Genomic DNA, 21684 nt, shown 5'->3' with positions numbered 1-21684 from the left:
TTTTGATGACTTTTGACCTCAGAAAGAAGCGGCCATTTTGTATTGTAAAACAATATCACCTTTAGTAGCAGCTACATATTTAAACTCCTTCTTGGGATTTCAATTTATCAGCTTCTAAGTTCTCAAGTATCAATGGGAAGCAACTGGAGAAAAATGTTGCAATTAGAAGTTGTACTTTTTAATTAGATTAGCGTGGTGAGCTTGCATAAGTGGCGTTCCTTTATTGATCGCATATTTTTACCAGAATATAACATTTAATTTTAACATTTAATACATGAATCGTTGGCTCAAATAAAAAAACGGCTCGACACATGATATGAACATTTAAGGAATGTGCATGTGCTTTACAAAAAACCTCAGTTGCCAAGGACATCCAACCCTTTACTTCTGATGAATTTTCTAAAACTTACATAGATCTGGTCGTGATCGTAAGGTGACCAAAACATAAAATGGTTGCTATGGAAATAAAACCAACAGAAAACCAGCCTTGTCATGAATTTGTCACATCCAGCTTTGATCAGGGTGGCAGGGACGGCAGCCTTAGCAGGGTGTAGCAGTGACAGTGGGGGCAGGGAGCACCTTAGAACTCCACTCAAGGGTTTAATTTTTGTTTTATACTTTTGTAAAGACCCACTATGTGAGATCACAGTCAATGATGTTTAATACCAGATTCATCCACAAGTTAACCTTCCACGGATAAAAAACTGATCTTGGCTTGACATCAACAAAAATGTCTCCCAAAGCCTCTTTACTGTATATTTTATTCTGGCATCCTACCGTCTTTGTGGTACAGGTTGATCTCCACTTTCCTCTCCTCGGAGCCCAGCAGGGCCTGAGCCATCTGGGCAATGGCCAGCCGCTTGGTTTCAGGTCCGTACAGGAAGTTACAGGTGCACGGCTTCTGCATGATCTCTGCCCGCGAGTAACCACACATGTGGCAGAAGCCATCGTTGCAGAAGATGATGGCGCAGTTCTCCACTCTTGCATTGGCAATGATAAACTTACGACCTGTGATGAAAAGAGGAAAAGATTTTTAATGCCACAGAAAAGAAAGGGATCAAAGCCACAAACATACTGGGATGATCCAACAGCAAATATACACTTCCCTTCCGAGCTGATTTGACCTCGATTGAAACTTTTTTTTAGCTGTATAACAGTAGACACAAGTGGAAAAAAAATGGTGATGACAGAGATATATTAAAATATTTTGCTTAAAAAGCAATAGAAAGGTGAGTGCGTATGAAAAAGCTGACAGACTGGAGTTGCTTTTACTATAGTTGTGGAAGAAAATTAATTCAGCAAGTGACTTGCATGCAAACCTTGCATGCTTTTTTTGCTTCATGCCCTTTTTGCTGTTGTTTTTGGAGTTACTTTTGCTGTGTGTGTCTTTATTTTGAATACATCTTCATTTATGAATCACTTTTTCTGCTTAATCCTTTATATAAAAGAAATAATTAAAAAAATGAATGTGAAATAATATTCATAATAAAAGCCCCCTAAATGAACTAGCTCAGATCATTTTTCCTTTCCTGAAAAATTCCTATCTTCCCAGTCTTGGTAACCTTTTTTTGTTGCAACATTTTACTTTGTTTTCCTGTTCTTAATGTTTGTTCATAGTATTTTTATAGTAGCTACCAACTTCATTGTTGCACCATTTGTTGAACATTATTTCATTTAACTTGTTCTTAAATCCTTCGGGTGGTTGCCTCTTCCAGAGTTTGTTCATGGAGACACCAATATGCCATCTACATGCTTGTGTAACCGGATCACTTCTGCGTTGTGTTTAGGAAGTCAAAAGATCTCGGGACACATCAGCACCCTTGGAGACCACCTCCGTTTATTGCGTATCTGGCAATATTCCAAAAAGAAAATAGAAATTACGGTGTTAGCATCCCGTATTAGCTCCTCTCCCGCTGGACAGTAAAACAAAAAGGCCCCGCTAACACATACCTGGCAATATTCCAAAAAGAAAATAGAAATTACGGTGTTAGCATCCCGTATTAGCTCCTACATGAGGGTGAGAGGTAGAGGGAGCACAGAACATGAACAGGAAATTCTTATTCTGAAATAAACAGTTAACATCTACAAAGGTTTTTATGTTTTTCACAACAGATTCCAAATAATAACAGTATATGGCACAATAATTAACATAAAATGAGGATTCATATGGCTAACATTACAGGACACCCACCTCTCCCGCTGGACAGTAAAACAAAAAGGAGAGAGGGAAAGAAAGCGCCAACCTTATAAAGAGAAAACCACGAAGAAGAACACATTAAGGAGGGGCTACAAAACCCAACACAGAATACAAGGGGGGAAAGAAACTTAGAGACAGTCAATATTTTGTGTAATTAAAATGAACAGATCACGTCCTGTTACACTTGCATTAAGATGCTACTTACTTGCTATTTGGTCACAAACCCAGAGAGATTAATCAGAGTTTTACTTACATCCAACTTCCTTCTGCAATGCCTCAAAAACGTCTTTAGAAAAGCAGTATTTGGTACAAAATGCAGAGTAAGGTAAACCTAAGTATAAAAATGATAAAGAATCTATAGTAGCCTTTCAAGAGTCCACACATAAAATGTTTAAGTGTATTTGTTTTCCTTTGAGCAACAGTGTGAACTGCCAATAACACATGAAGAGCTTGTAATTTTCTGTAATTCTATTTAAAGTATTATTATTATATCTTAAGGCTGTTCAGACAGCCGCTTCCAACATTGCGTGCATAATGCACGGATGACAGTTGATCATACGTGAATATATGTGGAAAAGTTAAAACTACAGAAGAAGTACCAATAAACCACTCAAGGAACACGTAAATCAACACAGAAGATGAACCGCGTGTGATTTTTGTGCTATTTATATGCAATTCATTAGTGAGTCATGTGTAAATGACGTAATTTTAACGTGATATTTGCGTCGTGTACAAGATATAAAAGTATTGGTGGTAAATGCATGAAAAGTTCATTATACATATGTGGAACGGTCGTGGAAAGCCACAAATGTGCGTATGCATCTTACAAAGATGACACAGAAATGCGTAAGATTTATGTAATAATTGCGCATAAACTACACAAAATACAGATAAGGTGCTTAATTCTCAAGCGACCCAAAATTTTGAACAGCTCAAAACCAAATTCACCCAAAGACCCGTCGGCCAAAACCCCGACGGACATCTGCGCACATCAACGAATGACGAATGCAAGAAACACTCATGAATTACGTATATTACACATGTATCACCAAAGACCGAAATCAACCTAAAAATATCTACAAAAAGTTTCCTATTAAGCATGGTAAAGCTCGGGGTAATTATCTTCATTTAAATTCTGCATAGTAAATTCTTCATGTTTGCTGTTCTGTATCCACTAAGCTGGAATCAGACAGTATTTATGCCAGAATCATATAACTGATTTAGTCATTTGTGCCACCACAGTGAAATGATTCCTGATTGAATGTTGAACAGAAATATTTTTCCTCACTGCTCACCATCTGTTTTCAGAACTTCTCTCTCATTATTCTTCATGACACATCATCGATCTAAACTGCTCGTCCTGAATTAAACAGGCTGATCTCACACGAGAAATAAAACGGCAGCGGGCCTGTTCTCATATTCATGAATACAGTGGCGAGCGTTTGTGTGGATGTACTTGATAGACTGCTTCTGTGAATTACTGACAGCTGCTCTCTTAGCTTCCCAAAGGCTGAAAACAATGAGGAACAGGTACTAAAAGAGTAGAAATGTGTCCATAAAAGCATTTGGAGTGAGTGATGAAGACTGAAGGACCCAGACTATGTTAATGCTGAACAGTAAGCGATGCAAAATTTGGGGGGGTAATAGGTAAAGCAAGAAAAAGCCAGACAAAGCGGGTTAACATTACTTCAGAAATATTTATTCAAAGACACTTTCTAGACATGGATCTTAACTAAACTAGTGTTAACTTTTAATCCTAAGGCCATAATGACAACAGCAGGTGACAATACTGTGCAGCTCTAAAACTGTCTAAAGTCCAGTTTGCAGGCTCACACATCCACTAAAAAACTAATTATGTGGGTGTCATTTAAGCATGTTCTGCAAATCAAAGATTCCGAATAGACTTAAGGATTTTGTACTTTAATGAAATTGTGCAGTTTTGGTGTTCTTCACATCAATCTGAAGTGTTCAGATTGTGTTTTATAACCCTAAATATAGGTGAAATTTCGAAGTTCCCATTGGACTAAAGAAAATATGCGAGTGGTATATCCACAATAGGCAGAACAATTCTCCAAAACTGTATTAAGACGTAAAAACTCACAGATCAAGCAGGAACTAACATTTTATTCACCTGCTCTGTTTTTCGGCTCTTTTCTGGATTCATTGACTCTCAAAGTAAAAAACATTACAACTAAATTACTGTAAGCTATTTAGTAAAGGACTTAAATCTGTAGTTTTTCATGCCTTTAATATCAGACTCTATTAAAAATATTTTTTTTGTGTGTGTTGTCTGATGTTTGTAGATGTGATAAACTATGAGTTTGTATGAGTTTTGGAAAATCACTGAATTTCATAAATCTAATCTCCAAAAGGACTGTATATTAAATGCAATAAGACAGATTTCCAAGAAACATTACTAATTAATTTGATTAAAATCTCCAGTTATCTCAGAATCATTTTTTTTTGGCATTTTTATCCATAACACTCCTTAAATAAACTTTTGAAGCTAAGAAGCAGGCAGTTAACGGAGAGTCTGGCTAACAAGCCCCTGCTGTTTTAGACAAAAACATTGTCTCATTTTCCTCCTGTTTCACATAAACATTTTGGATCCAGACACAAGATCTAAGATGCACTTAAAGAGCAAGCCACCAACGCAGTCTGAATAATTCACTAAAAGAAGACCTTGGAGCTTTGCAGTCTGTCAGCATGTGTGTGTGGGTGTGCTTGCTGTTTGTATGACTTATGTATCCATGATTGTGCATTTGTGCTTGGAATCTCCCCTGCGTAGGCACACGAGGAGGAAAGCCTGTGTGCTGGAAACACAAGTCCACACGGCAGCTCTATGCCTGCTAACCCCTGGTTATGGGAGATAAATACAAGATTGTGAAGATAGAAGAAAGCGGCAAGTAGATTAAAAAAAAAGACAGGAGTATGTGAGTGTTTTCTGATATAGACATTTCTGTGGCAGACTGGAAAGAGCTCTCTTGTAAGCCCTTACCATCTCTGATTGTGCAATCACCATGGAAACTGAAGAACTGACACATGTTTAGATTGTAAATGCAGATAGGGATTTTGAAAGGCAAACGCTTACTATTCCACTGGAAGGACCAGTTCTGCATCATAAGGCAATCATCTGTAATAAAAAAAAGTTGCATTAACCCAGAGTGCTTTTCAATTTAACCACATTTCAGCTGAACTGAATACGTCAAATTTACTCAGTTGAATTATTTTTGTGTGTTCAGTGTTTTGCTCCATTTATTTCTTATGTGCAAAGAAACTCTTCACTTCGGTGAATTCCATGTCTCCGGTTTCATATGTCACCATGGAAACTATGAGAAAAAGGTCAGTGGATCTGCAGAAATGTTCACCTTCACCTACAAGCAGAAACAATGATTCACAAGTTTGTCAAAACAGGTAGAAGGCTGTCCACGAGGTTGAGGAGTTTGTTTCTAAGAATTTTTGACCATTCTTCTGAAAGCGCATTGGTGTGGTCACACACTGATGTTGGTGGAGAAGGCCTGGCTCTCAGTCTCTGCTCTAATTCATCCCAAAGGTGTTCTATTGGGTTCAGGTCAGGACTCTGTGCAGGCCAGTCAAGTTCATCCACACCAGACTCTGTCATCCATGTCTACATGGACCTTGTTCTGTAGCAATTGACTGTGCAGACAGTTGGCGGCCTCTTTGCGCTATGCTCTTCAGCATCCACTGACCCCTCTCTGTCAGTTTACGTGGCCTACCACTTGGTGGCTGTGTTGCTGTTGTTCCCAAACTCTTCTCTTTTGTTCTGATAGAGCTGACAGTTGACTGTGGAAGATTACGGAGCGAGGATATTTCACCACTGGATTTGTTGCACAGGTGGCATCCAATTGGTCCACCCTGGAATTGACTGAGCTCCTCAGAGCGGCCCATTCTTTCACAAATGTTTGCAAAAACAGTCAGCATGCCTGAGTGCTCGATTATGTACAACTGTGGCCAGGCCAAGTGATTAAGACACCCGATACTGATCATTTGGATGGGTGAGTAAAAATTTTTGGTATTCGAGAAGGAGGATGCCTAGTTTAGCCTAGTCTGTTTAGTTTAATTTAGCAATCAGCTATTGTATTTTCTTACTGATTTTAGGTTATATACAATAACTGGTGTGAAGCCGATTGAGATAACTGTGTTGTAATATTGGGCTGTTTAAATGACATTGAGTTGAATTGAATTGAATATAATGTACAATGACATGGAACAAAACATGACAATAAATGTTTCTTTAACTCACCACGTAAAACACCTAAGTTGGGGAAGTTGTGATAAACTCAGTAGATGTCATAAACAGAGTGTTTGTTTCACTTCACAGATTTTGGGATAGGGATGTAATTGTATTGAGGTGATAGACACAACCCATTTAGTATTTTCCACATAAAGGTCTCACTGTGTTCAGTGTCTTACTTATTGGGCCAAAACCAAAACATTGTAAAAGAAAATCCTTTTCAGTTTGCCATCAACATAAAGATTCTGTGGGTATAAACAGATGATTTTGCAAGTCATTACAAGTTCATCATTCAAACAGCCATGAACACACAACGTCACTATAATGTATTTAAAGCAGTAGACAGTCAGGTGTTGCAGGTTAACTTAGTGAGTCTCAAAGTGTCATCAGTAGACTTGCATCAAGACACAGAACTACTGTCCGAGTTTGTGACAGACCCAGGAGAGGAGCCCTGCCAATGACAGACCACAACCAGGTCCAGAGCCTAAGGAGCTCTGCAGTCAGACATGGTTTAGCAAATGCCACACAGATGAAGGCCCATTTAGCAAATGTGAGGGGTACCAGGATTTCCAGACTAACCATTCACAACAGACTCCACCACTTTGACTTGATCAACACACGACCTTTGCAGGTGACTCCACTGACACTAAGACACCACCGTGAATGCCAACCGTCAGTGGGCACAAGATCATGTGCTCCAATGCTCTACCGTTCTGTTCACTGATGAGTGTCAGGTCACCTTGCACAGAAATGATGGTCCTCAGCGTTGCTGGAGAAGATGAAGTGAGCGATACGCCAAGGTCAACATGGTCCCCAGGGTTCTTTAAGTGGAGGAGGAGCAACAGTCTGGACAGGCATCACTAGTAAGTACAAAACCGATTTGGTCATTGTAGATGGTTTAGTCAGTGCACATTCTTTCATCATAGAAAAGCCATGATCCCCCAATTCCACCAGAGCACCCCAAATGACCCCTGACCTGAACCCAATAGAGCACATCTAGGACTGGGAATGGATGATTGTACCCCCGCACCCAGGTGGCCTAGCAGAACTGCATGTAGCACTTTTGAAAGACTGGAATGCCTCAGAACAACATCATGAGGCCAGTGAGGAGCAGGAGACATCACTGTCAAGCTGTAATTGCAGTAACAGGTGGAAATACCCGCTACTGACATGGTCAATGTGTGTTATTTGGGACTACCTGTATTATTGTCTCCATATTTGGAGTAATACTTCTCAAACTAATAAAAATGCTGTTTGTTTTCATTTATTATTAGTAAAATCAACTCAAATCAAGACAGGGAGTAGGAAATGCAGAGCTTTCCAGGAGGTGAGGAGGGGTGATTCAGTGAACACGTTGGTGTGGGGGGGAGATTTTGTATTCAGAACAGGAGCACAGAAGGACAGATGGTGGACTTGCAAATGGGATGGAAATGACTGGAGTGAACACTTTCTTCTTGTTGAGGCACACAGGGGGAATACATTAGTAAAATGATGCAGAGGTTAGAGGGGTTGGGCAGAGGGCCAGATGAGGGCCAAAAAAGGAAATTTTTTAAAGGGGCCAAAGGATGATGGCTAAGAAGAGGGTGAAGGGGGGGAGCATTAGAAAAAAAACAAAAAAAAGTTATTGGTGACACTTGAAACAATTCAGACAACTTTAGTTTTCTCATTTTGTTGCAAGTCTGTTTCCTTATTATCTTTAATTCTAATTGTATTCTTCAAATTAAAAACTCAAATGTCTAAAATGACTAAGTTGAATTTGGCAGCTGGTTGAAGAAGCTCTGGCTGGTCTAAAATATTCAGCATCTCTCAAATTATTTTAATTTATTCAGTTTGGTTTATTTATAAACAGGGTAATCTCAAGATGCTCTCTAGCAAATACCAGAAAAACATCAAAGTCGAGTTAAAACCCAGATGATTCTGTGCAACTTGCATCAACTGTGTCAGTGAGAGGTAACACTCACTATGAGGTTGGGCAGTAGTGACTTAGTGACATGGAGGGTAAATGTCCGGACTGACAGGACTAAACTTCAGTGGAAAAGATGTCAGGCAGAGTTTGCTTCACCATAGTTACATGTGGAATCCCTGAAAATGACCTATGACCCTCGTTATTCCATTGAAGAAACTTAATGGCCACACCAGGGTGTTATAAGGTAGTTATAAATCTATTATAAATATAAATGTGAAATTGAGTTGACTATGTGAAAACAAAATATTTATTCTCAAGGGACTGCTGTAAGAACTTAACGTTATTCAAACTCAGAAAGAATTCTACTGACTTTTTGCTTTGACTTTGACTTTTTGCTGTCCATTTCTGTGTTTTCTGAATCCTTCAGAAAATCGTTCTGAAAACAAAGATTTTTTTTCTTATCCTTTACTGATGCTGTTTTTGTATACTTTTGTATTTGTTCCTAAATTTTGAGAGCGGATGCTTTGTGGTAAGTTTTCTGTTGTCTAAGCAAGTTTCTGTATTAACTTTACTTTCACCTTCATTTCTACTTATCAGTGTCTAAACATGCTTTAAAATGATAAAGAACACATATTAGTGAGGCTCGATGATATTGATTAATGGTAATTATCTGCCAGATGAACAATTATGACTCCATCCTGATAATTCAGGTAAGTTAATATTTGCCTATAGAATGGCCGATGTATAAAACTTCAAATTGCAGACTTGTACTATGGTTTCGTCTTGACAACTCTTTCTTCACGTCTCCTCATCACCACGCCCATCCTTAGAGCTTATCTTGCATGTAAGTGATTTCACAGCTGAACGCCTGCTAGAGGCCCCTCGAATTCAATTCAATTCAATTCAATTCAATTCAATTTTATTTGTATAGCCCAAAATCACAACAACAGTCGTCTCGATGGGCTTCGAAGTAAAACATGAAATCAAAAGGATCACGAATACAAAGAGTTCAATAGAAAAATACTAAAATGAACTAACAAACTGACTAAGCTATACTGGCATCCCTGCCCTTAGACCCCCCTTCGCGGTAAGGAAAAACTCCCAAAAAAAACGGATTCCGGAAAAAACGAAGAAACCTCAGGGGTGCCCACATGAAGGGGGGATCCTCCCCCAGGACGGACAGGCGATTTACCAGAAATCTTAGAGAAGAATTAACTTATCTAAATCTACAACTACATATATAAAAGTCCAGCAGACGAGCTTCATCCAGCCGTGGTTATCGGGACAGTCAAAGGCGCGAGTCGAGCCGGAAACAGGAACCACAGCCAGGTGTAGGAGCAGGAGCAGAGACGAGGTACTCGGTCAGGTACAGAGCAGAGACGAGCCAGAGATGAGCCAGAGGCAGGATCCACAGCCAGGTGTAGGAGCAGGAGCAAAGGCGAGGTAAACGGTCAGGAACTGGAGCACGGATGAGCCAACTGGAGTCTGGAAGCACTCCCACTCCCCAGGAGGGGAGAGGAAAAGAGGGACAATACATGAATCGCACTGCACCAAACAGAGGCATGGAGAACTAAATGATAAATTATGATCAAGAATAGAGGAGAGGAAGGGTAGAAGTAAAAAAGGAAAGAGGACAGAACCCCAGTGTACCATAGTTACCCCAGCTTCAACTTCTAGCAGCCTTTTAAAAGAAATAGTTATTATTAAGTTTAATTTAAACAAACTAACATTAAGTTAAATAATCTCTGAATACTAACTAGTCTGACAATAAGCCTGTCCAAAGAGGAATGTTTTCAGTCTAGCTTTGAATGTAGAAACTGAGTCGGCCTCTCTTACATGAGCTGGGAGTCTCGAACAACTTTGAGCTCTATTCACACTTTAACGTCATGCCACGAAGACATCGACATACATTTGGCACATTTTCCACATATGAAAAGTTGGTCTTTTGTGATGCGTGCGTGATATACGTCATTCATAAGTGTTTTTGCGTTCGCCATCCGTCGATGTGCACAGATGTCCGTTAGGGGTTTCGCTGTGAATTTGGTTTTGAGTTCAACATCTTTGGTTGGTTGAAAATTATGAAGTTCATGTGTATTTATGTAGTTTATCCACAAATATCATGTAAATCTCACACAATTGTGAGTGATTTTTTTTAGATGCATACACAAATTTGTGACTTTCAACGACCATTCCATGTAAGTCCTACAGATTTTTCACGCATGTTTCACCGATGTGTAATCTTTATATCGCCTATATGCCGCACAATGACGTTGAAATTATGTAATTGACACATATATCACTTCTGAATTGCATATAAACAGTGCAATAATCACACACAGTTCATATTCTTCATTGATTTACGTGTTCTTTGCGTGGTTTATTTGTACTTCTTCCGTGGTTTTAACATGGTTCATTTGTGATACATCTGTTACGGGGAATGGTAGGGGAAGTACCCAGGCGCAGTGAGGATGAGGAGGCAGGAGATTCCAGAGGAACAGGATCTTTAATAAAGTAAAACCAAAAACAAAACCAAAAACCACTCTAGAGCAGGCTAGAAAAACTCAAAACTCGAAATATACTTGAAACTCTAGAAACAGGGAAACATTAACCTACAAACTATGGACGAGCACAGGAAGAAGGGAATGACCAGACTTAAATACATGCAGACAACAAGACACAGGTGGAAACACTCAGGACTGATGGGGACTCAAAGTAAAACTCACAACAACGAAACAGGAAACCCTACAAAATAAAACAGGAAGTTAATCTCAAAACATCACAGAAAAATAACAACTGGAACACAAAAGCAGAAAAACCTAAAACCGTGACATCTGTGAAAATTTCAATTCAAAGGTCACATCTTTTCTCACTTTTTTCACCTATATTTATGTATGACCAATTTTCATCCGTGCAATATCTGCATGTAAAACAATTATTAATGATCATTAAAATATGATCCATGTAGTCACTACATGGATCATATTTTAATGATCATTAATAATTGTTTTACTACACTGCGCTTTTTGGTCAAACAGAAAAAAAAGAACTAATTTTGGGCCCAAGTACAAATAGACCAGGTCACCTGACCTATCAAACAGAGCCAAATCTATGAAAAAAGTGTTGACAATTTCTTACTCTTACAATAATCCTACTCTCCAGTTCTCCACACACACAGTGTGACTACAGTCATTAGATATTTACCTTATTTCGAAAAATTAGAAAAAATTCCAAATGACGACTGAAAAAACCTGCAGTCGTGCACATTGGGAAACTCACAATGACGACAGAAATAATGATGTACTCCTTCTGACAGAATTGCTCAGTTTGAAAAAAATATATAAAATGTAATAAATAGCCTGCACAATATTTTATTTCAAGATCGTGTATTTTATCCAATACAGCTCCAATGCTGCTGGAAAATGCTGATGAGAGCATTGTGACAGTATGAGATGACAAGATTTGTATCAAACTTTGACAAGTCCAAGCATTTGTTTCTCTACACTGCTAGGAAAAGTACCTCATGGTGTATAAAAAAAATCTTTCAAAAACACAATGTTTTAGCAGGGAAGTGTCAAAAAAAGAAGCTCTTGGCAACATGTTTTCTGTGTCAACTCTAGGTTATGAGAGATGATTTGCACACTGTGGAAGCAGGGCGTCAATGATGCTGCTCAACAGTTTATTTTAAGTGTTAAATTTTAACTAGTACTGTGTGGTAGATAAAGGAACTTATTTGGCAGGGTTTGAGAGACTGAACATCATCACATACACCTCCAGCATCTAAAGACCCTCTGTCTCAATGTAGATGACTGAGAAGAATCAGCACATGAAAGGCTCCAGGCGCTGTTGATTTATCTGGCATGCAGCTCAAACAGAGTACAGATTAGCTTGTTTTTCAAAATACATATTAATCATCTCACTGCATCAAGCCAAAGTCTCACCACCATTGTACTGCCAAAGAAAAAGGTCAAAGCACATCATTCAATGACTGCTGACTAAGTGATGTGACCTACAGTGACTGACACTTACTTCTGTTATTTGAGAGACGAAGGAGGTGAAGGAGCTCATAATGTCAGAAATCTCTCGTACGTTTATGTAGTCTGAGTTGGTCTAACTTCTCTGAAGACACTATCTCCTTTGCTCTTTACCTAAGCAGTGGACAACTGGAGGAGAAATAAGATGAGGCTTTTTCCGGGACTTAGCTTAGGTTTTTAATTCAATTCAATTCAATTTTATTTTTATAGTCCAAATTCACAACATCAGTCATCTCAATGGGCTTTGTACCGGTTTTTCTGTTGTCATTCCACAGCATCTGGTGCTGTATACACACTAAAACCTCTGGGGTTTATCGCCCATCTGTGGAAGAGAATTCTAAACTTGTTCAATAAAAGACCACGATCAGTGCAGGTTGGATTTGACACCTTCATTGTCGTCATTAGTTTCCTTTAAGTTTTCCCAAAGCCCTCTATTCTGAAGACATACCACTGCACCTCCATTAAACACCAGAAATCACACTGTACAGTAAAGATCATAACAGTGGTACATATGTGATTTGATTTGAAATGGTTTATTTCAAGCAATCAAAGCAAGGATAGTGCACAAAATAATACAATCAGCATTTTTACATTCATACAAAGATATATCAAATTTAGGATTATTTGACATTAAATCAAAGATTGATATTAATCCCACACCTGTTCTACCCTACCATTTTCATTAAATGATTTATCATTATCTGGTTCACAACATTTTATCAGATATCTCTGCCTTACCACAATGGCGGGTTTTATATGGGCGAGGTGGGCAGTCGCCCAGGGCGGCATGTCACAGGGGGCGGCATTCCTCAGGGTGCACACTTCAGCAGCATGCTCGCTATATTACTTATGAGGAAGTAGCTCAGCGATAGAGGAGACTATCAGCTTTTACTTTGACCGGCCTTCATTTGCCAGGATATTGTGGTTTTATTTTGACACAACTGATACTGAGCATCGCACCGATGTCTTCATCCTCTCCCCTCTCCACACGTATGGTGCAAAAAAATAAAAACAAGTAAACACAACAGGATGAAATAACTAAGTAAAACGTAAGTAAAAAGTAAAACAATATATAGGAGCCACATGAAAAGGCACTTAGGCAAAAGAAAAACCTGTGCTCAACCCAATTTCGACCAGAGCAGGCAATGGGAATTATTTCCCACAATGTACCGCTCCGACGCAGCAGACCCAACGTGCATGTGACCACCACTACATCTGAAGTTTTCCTTTTGAATGTTACAAGACGCCCTCTGCTGCAAGACACTTGCGCCCACACCTCTTTGCGGTAGTCTTTGGAACATAACAAGTCAAAAAATTCGAGAGGGGGCGCAACTCTCCAGTGGCCGGGTGAATCACACACAAACAGGTAATAGGGGGTCTTCAGTCATCTCTAGGCCGCAGCTGTGCCTCCTGTCTTAGAGACGGAGCCACCTATGTCAGAAGGAAGGGGTGGGGTGATGGGCGCAGGCTGCGGCCCCGGTTGCGCAACACCTGGATCATCATGTGCTGTTGGATCACTCAGCAGCTCGTCATTATTTACTAGCTATTGTACATATTTTTATTACATGTCTTTTAAGTTGTTTAGTTGTTTTCAGTATTTGACATAAAGACAGCAGGTAATGCAGTAAAACAGCTGCACTTTTTGAAATCATAGATGTTTATCAAAGTATTGAGGTTTTTTGGAGGATTTTTACTGTTGGTGTTGCCAAATATATTTGGAGTGATCACACTGATTATTCTATGATTTGGTTTGTAATGTTTTATAAGACCTAAAAATATGTTTATAAAACGTTTTTTTTTTAGATCCAATCCATCTGATATGTTTCACAAAGACTCACACAGGACGTCACACACCAAGAATTGAACTGATTGCTAAAAATGAGGCTAGGAGTCCATCTCTAAAAAATGTTAAGAGCAAAATAAAAAACGGAACAACGTGATTTGTTATTTCTTAGTGTTAATATTTCCAGGCTTTGTTTTGTTCTGCAGCATCTTCATATTTGTATAATTTTGACAGAATATATTTTTATGGAGAGCAAATATTATACGTTATTTAAGGTTTAACTTGAGTTATTCTGGATTAATGTTCCTGTCTGTTTTTATTCATATTTATGTTTAAAAAAAATCAGTATTAAAGGTTTAAAAGTTTAGCTTTAGTGTGTCCAGTAAATGTTTATCTTGTTTGGACCAAAACCTCATTCATGCATTTTTTGTGTAAAATGGCCAAATAAAGATAGCAAACACAAAAGGATGTTGTCAAATTGTATTTGTGCGGGGGGTGTGGGGGTTACTCGCCCAGGGAGTAAGTTAGTGTAGAACTGCCACTGCCTTACAAATACAGCTTCAGGTCATTAAGAATACTAAAATATCATTAAATTACAAGACAAAGATGAAGTACTTAATAATTATGTAAAATAGACAAAGCTCTATTTTGGAAATCAACATAGCATATGCAGATCAGTTATCTTAAACATGTGCAGACTTTATTCATTAGAAAAATCATTACTATGATTAAAAATAACACTATAAAAAAATTGACACAACTTTGTCTCAAAAATCTTCAAAGCACATCAAGTATCAAAAATATGTGCAGATTATTTATTTCATTAGAACAATCATGAATATAATTAGACATAACACTATTTCCAAAATCATCATAGCATGTGCAGATCAAGTACCAAGAGTTAAAAATATTTGCAGATTATTTTTCATTAGAAAAACCATGAACCACTTTTTGGGGGAAGTGATTAGAGATTCATTTCAGCATTCCTTGTGGTCAGGTGGTCATTTATGATAAAACAGCAGATCCTTTCAAATTTTTCATTTGGTTCATCAGAGCTAGCTTGTGTTTTTGATTCACAAACCCGATGAGGATCGCTGGTTTATCCGTCTGCTTTGTCCTGGGAAGCGGGTGGCAGATCTCGATGGTATTTAGTTCCAGTGAAATCCCTTTAGACGTGAGAAATGATTCCACTTGGTGTTCTAGAGAACTGCTAGCAATGCTAGCTCCAGCTGCAGTTAGCTTTGCCTGATGTTTGATCTGTAATCCAGTGAGAATGACATAATTCATCCTTGCTTGTTGTTCCATGTCGTCCACTCTTTTCTCCAGAATGTCAACACGGATATCTTCTTCCTTGTTTTGAGCTCGGAGTCTTTGGATCTCTTCCACTATCTCCATGAGAAAAGTTAGCTTAACCTGGAGGTCATCGAGCATTTTTCCAATGTCATCGTTGTCACTTGTTGCTTGGTTTTTCTTCGGACTTCTTGATGGTCAGCTTTCTTTTTGGGAGATAATCATTTTTTAAGTTGCTTGTCGATCGTAAATCAACTTTCAAATCGCTTGAAGATTGAGGTGAGAGCTCCCGGCAGACGAAACGTGTCTGTTCCATAATTAGGAAAAGAAAAAGAAAAAAAACACTTCGAAAATAATGGTAACTGGAGTACACTTACAGTGTCTGCGAAATTATTCGGCCCACTTGAACATTTCAGCCTTTTGCCACATTTCAGGCTGCAAACATAAAGATATAAAACTGCAATTTTTTGTGAAGAATCAACAACAAGTGGGACACAATCATGAAGTGGAACGGAAATTATTGGATATTTCAAACTTGTTTAACAAATAAAAAACGGAAAAATTGGGCCTGCAAAATTATTCAGTCACTTTACTTTCAGTGCAGCAAACTCTCGTCAGATGTTCAGTGAGAATCTCGGAATGATCCAATGTTGATCTAAATGACTAATGATGCTAAATAGAATCCACCTGTATGTAATCAAGTCTCCATATAAATGCACCTGCTCTGTGATAGTCTTAGAGGTCCGTTTAAAGTGCATCGGGCATCATGAAGAACAAGGAACACACCAGGAAGGACCGAAATACGGTTGTGGAGAAGTTTAAAGCTGGATTTAGATACAAAAAGATTTCCCAAGCTTTAAACATCCCAAGGAACACTGTGCAGGAGATAATATTGAAATGTAAGGAGTATCATACCACTGCAAATATACAGGAACAAGGCCGTCCGTCTAAACTTTCATGCCAAACAACATGGAAGATATTGCTGGTAACACCTAAATACCACACACTCTTTGACGTACCGTAACTCTTTGAACGTTTATGCAATCAACATAATTGCAATGGATTTTGACACCGAAAATTTGCTTTGCTTATCGTGTTAAACAAACTTATAGTGTTGCATAATGGCCAAAATCTGCTTTTGTCTGCTAGAATCCACTAGAATTTCATTGAATGTTTTTGGAACGATTGAAGAGTTACGGTAGTCAAAAGAATGTCAACTCTGGAGGTAAAGCCAACCGCCCTGAACAGGTGGCCAATCTGTTGCAGGGATGATTCATACATAGTCCATCAAGTTGTTTCTTTTATAAAGTTCAAAATTCCTGTCCTCCTTTTAAACTTCACTTGTCTAGAAAACTGCTGTTTGTACCTGATATGACCATCGATCTTAGTAGAACGTCCACAAATCATGACGCAAATGCAAATTTGTGCTCTTTACTACAGGCTGTGTTCACACTACTGCTACGTACAACCTGCGCATTTTCCACGTATTAAATTTCAGTATTTTGTGATACATGCGTGGCATATGTGCTTCATGGGTGTTTCTTGCGTTTCTTCTTCGTCAATGTGTGCAGAAGTCCTTCGAGGGTTTCGGCCAACGGTGTCGGGTCTTTACGTGAATTTGGTTTTTTTATGTGTTCCAATTTTTTGCATGTAAGGTGGCAGGGGGAGGTGCGTCTATGAAGTGATACTTATACCACCACATTGCACACTAAACACACAAAAAGTTGCATATGAAAATAATAAATACAGTGGTGGACAAAATTGTTGGTACCCCTCAGTTAAAGAAAGACAGTAAACAATGCTCACTGAAATTACTTGAAACGTTCAAAAGTAACAATAAATTATAATATATTGAAAATTAAATAATCAAAATCAGCCATTACGTTTGAGCTGTTGATTAACAGAATTATTTAAAAAAAAAAAAACCTAATGAAATAGGACTGGGCAAAAATGATGGTACCCATAACTTAACATTTTGTTCCACAACCTTCTGAGGCAATCACTGCAATTAAACGGTTTCTGTATTTGTCAATGAGCCTTCTGCACCCGTCCACAGGTATTTTGCCCCACTCCTCATGAGCAAACTGCTCCAGCTGTCACAGGTTTGACAGGTGTCTTCTCCAAATGGCATGTTTCAGCTCCTTCCACAGATGTTCAATGGGATTCAGATCTGGGCTCATAGAAGGCCACTTCAGAATAGTCCAAAGCTTTTCTCTTAGCCATTCTTGGGGGTTTTTGGTTGTGTGTTTTGGATCGTTGTCCTGTTGGAAAACCCAAGACCTGCGACTGAGACCAAGCTTTCTGACACTAGGCAGCACATTTCTATCCAGAATGCCTTGATAATCTTGAGATTTCATTTTACCTTGTACAACTTCAAGACAACCTGTGCCAGATGCAGCAAAGCAGCCCCAAAACAGAACTGAGCCTCCTCCATGTTTCACAGTAAGGATGGTGTGTTTTTTTTTTTTTTTAATTCTCTTTCGATTTTTTTTTTCCGCTTTCAAAAACGTTTTTCTTTTTGCTTCAAAAAATGTTATTGCGTTTGCAACACACAAAAAACATACATATAAATATCACTTACTTTAAAGCCTGTTACTATATCTCTGAGTCACACTGGTTAACATTTTTGGCTAAAGATGTCCTGAATCGGTTTCTAGGTCATTGAATTGGATCATTTAAAATGAACCAAAATCAACTATGTATTTTATCAGCAACCGCAAATTATAACATGAATTGAATTGTTACACCCCTAATGAATATATAGTCTGAGTTAGAATAAGACATTTTATTCTGTAGCTCAACAGCCACATCAAAATAATAAACTGAATATTTTAACATTTCAGATGATTAAATGTTTAGGTTTTAAAGCTCAAGATGAAAAGTTTTGGTTATTTAATTGCTTTAATAATATCTACTTAGACCATTTAGATTATTTAATTTTATTTAATTTAAAAGTCGACTGAATTAAAAGTCGACAGAATTTGAAAAAAAATAATTAAGTGCAACCCTAGAGTCATGGGCATTTAAATTCCCCGTCAAACTTCTTGTACGCAGCCTGGAAAGCTTTCATGCAACATGGCACTTTTCACACTACACAGCAGTCCAGTTTCCAAACAGTCGTTAGCAGTGATAATACCATAATCACCGCAATCCTTAATGGGATGTTTTCCTCTGAAGTGTCTCAGGCTTCAGTGTGTGGAGCTTTTCCTTAGCCTTAACGAGGTTATGCAGATTTATGCAAATGAGGACTAATCCTCAGTACGCTAGGGACCCTGGAGCCTTTAAGGCGGATGGCTGGTCCTTTTCAGTGCCGATGCTGCTGAGGTGGCACAGAAGTGGATGGAGGAGGCGGTCCAAACCAAGCAAGTGGCAGACAAACTGAGTGGAAAAAAAAAAAGGGAAGGACTCCTGCAGAAAGGTGACATGACTAATAGGAGGATGAGAGTAGGAGGCAGCTGCTGGGAGATAAAGAAGAGACAAATGGAGGTGCAGACAAAGGCTGGGGGGGTGGGGGTGGAGCAACGTTACTGAAGTTACTGAAGTTCTTCTGCAAGCAGATTTAGGTATGTTTCCAGAAAACACAACTATCAAGCAGTCATTTTAATAAATTAAAACTTACAGTTTAAATTCTGTCACAACTACATATAGTAATTTATAGTAATATATATTAATTTGACTGCGATTGATCTATCTCCATAAAACCATTTTCATGGAGTTGTACAGTATATTTTTATTGCAGTTAAATAACAGGTATGTAGGTAGATCCCGAAAGACAGCAACCAAACTAACATCCACTATAAAATTTGATAAAATGAGGATAAACAATGGAGAAAGAAGGATTTTATTTCATGTACATAAAGATCTTGAGAAATTCACAGTTTATCGTGTTGCTAAAATGAAATAGAGAAAGTCAATGTGTTAGTGACTACTGTTTCTTTACTTTTTACCTAGAATCTAGAGAAAATTCTTGTAGAACCAAATTCGGAACTAAATGAGAAGATGAGTCACTGATTTGACACATGCTCGATAGGCGGCTCATTCTACCAGGCGTGTGATGTGCGTTCAAGCACATGCTAGCAGGCACTCTTGAACGAGCTTTTAGCATACAGTGTTCACACTAGACTTGATACTAGCTTATGTACTCAGTTGGAAGAAGCTTTGTACAAAATGTCAAAGCGGTGTAAATCTCAAATCATTCTCCAGGCTTTTTCTTTCACAGCTCTATTTTGACTTGGTATTAGGTCTGCACAATTAATCCCAAATTTATCGTTATCACGATTTCAAGCTGTGCAATATCCACATCGCAAAAGTCGGCGAAAATCGCAATAAATGGTAAACCTTAAATGTGCTAAAGCAATCTTATGGCAACTTGAACTATTTAATGAATTGAATAAATCCCTTTATGCATTTGACCAATCAGATAGAGCCCTTCATGATGTTGACCAATCAGATGGAGCTCTTACGTTAGATGTTGCCCTCCTAATTTGACGAGGGTCATTTGGAGAATAATATAAGGTATTTTGACTCTTATTTAAATTAAACTTTTGCATTGAAATGGAAATGTTTTTGTTGTTTTTGCCATTTTTTCATGTATTGCAAGTTAAATCTTCATTGCAAAATTGATCATTAATATCGCATATCGCGAGTTTTCCCCATATCGTGCAGCCCTGCTTGGTATCATAGAATTTTGACGAGGTACAAACTGCCATTATTACTTTTTCCTCCATAATCAATTTTCAAACAGTTGGTACTTCCATGCTTTGAAAAGGATGCTACTCATACATTACTACCAAATCTGAGTCCCTGATTGGTCAAAGTTCCACCAGTTTAATTTTAAATGCGCATTCAATTGACTGCATGTTTTGTACGAAGAGTCCAAAACAGGGACTTATAAACTTGTGCAGCGATGCCCAAGGGTGAGAGTTTTGAACACAGAAGACGTGTTTACATAGACTTTTAATTGGAAGTGGTTGCTCAAAATATCTGAGCCCAGTTTGACTGTAGCATGACATGACAATGGCTTCAAGAACAGCTTCATGGTGGTTATAAAAAGCTGACCACAGTTTTACCTGTAAAGGACAGACTTTAAGCTGATGGGCTGTCGGTATAAGCATTGCTAAGACGTCAGGATAAAGATGTTTATCTAGGACAGGAAGCGCTAGAGACATAATGGGGTGTTGTGGATCGATTAATCCAAATTTGAAATATTTGGTTCATCTCCAAGAATCATTGCACATTGTCAAAAACGTGAAAGAATTGATTCACAGTGACATTAACAGCCAAAAAAGGTAGTGGAAGTGTGATGGTATGGTGCTGCTTTGCTAGTTCCAGGATCAGTATCAGACGAGTTACAGTTTAAAGAGACATCCTGATTAAACACATCTACCTTTCTACAGTAACAATTCCCTCTGGTGGGCCTCTAGTTAGTCAGGGGTTCACCCCAAAAGAAGACAGTGACATAAAACAGAAATCCAACTCTGCCAGAACTACCTGCGGACAAAAGAACCAGGTTGTAAACATGGAGTAGTAGTAGTCTCCAGACTTGAAGCCACAGATCTACATTCTGCAGGGGTCTTGGCAGGAACTTTGAGGAAATTTAGTAAAACTTTGGTGCAGTTTGAGTAAGGAAGATCTGCCTTATTTTGATTCATCACTCCACACATCACTCATTAATTGGTCCAATAGCTAAAGTGTTGCCCAGTATTTGAAGGTTTTTCAATAAAAGCTTGGAACATCATCATGTTCCTTGACTTTATACTGGCAGCCTAATAATAAGCCTTACAATACTAAATAAAAGCTCCAGAGTTAGTATTTATTTACAGTTGAGAATATTCAAAACACTTTTCATGTGGTGCAGAAAACTCACATCACTCTTTGGCCAATGCTCATTCTTGTATGAAAAGTCCTCTCTCGTGGTGCAGTAACCTCATCCACTGAACTAAACGATTAAAAATAAACAGACCAGAGCACAAAGACATGTCATACTAACTCAGACCTTAGCTCTGAAAAAGGTAGCTGAAGTTAGGGGCATTCCTCTGCTATCACCAGTTCGTATCCATCACTGGAGGGAAAAAATATGGCACACTAAATTTAAAGGATAAACGTATGGTTAAAAGGATTCCTGCTGATTATCTATTCCAACTGTCTGCCTCTGCTGTCTTACAGCAAACAGCAGCCTGGTTTGTGTGTTCTGCAGGCCTGAGGCAGATTTTATAGACATGG

General features: G+C 38.5%; 1 protein-coding gene across 1 annotated transcript in view; it reads right to left on the bottom strand.

Moving 5' to 3' along the window:
* LOC101172692 (potassium voltage-gated channel subfamily H member 2) overlaps window positions 1-21684 on the bottom strand; it is a 342059-nt gene that overhangs the window by 299219 nt on the left and 21156 nt on the right. The window contains exon 2 of the mRNA XM_011488663.3: window positions 778-1008. Within this exon, the coding sequence (XP_011486965.1) occupies window positions 778-1008 (231 nt within the window). The remainder of the gene's footprint in view (window positions 1-777; window positions 1009-21684) is intronic.

This window comes from Oryzias latipes, chromosome 20 (genome assembly GCF_002234675.1).
Source record: "Oryzias latipes chromosome 20, ASM223467v1".
Lineage (NCBI taxonomy): Eukaryota > Metazoa > Chordata > Actinopteri > Beloniformes > Adrianichthyidae > Oryzias > Oryzias latipes.
Note: the sequence above shows the minus strand (reverse complement) of the source record. Positions and strands in the feature narration are given on the sequence as shown.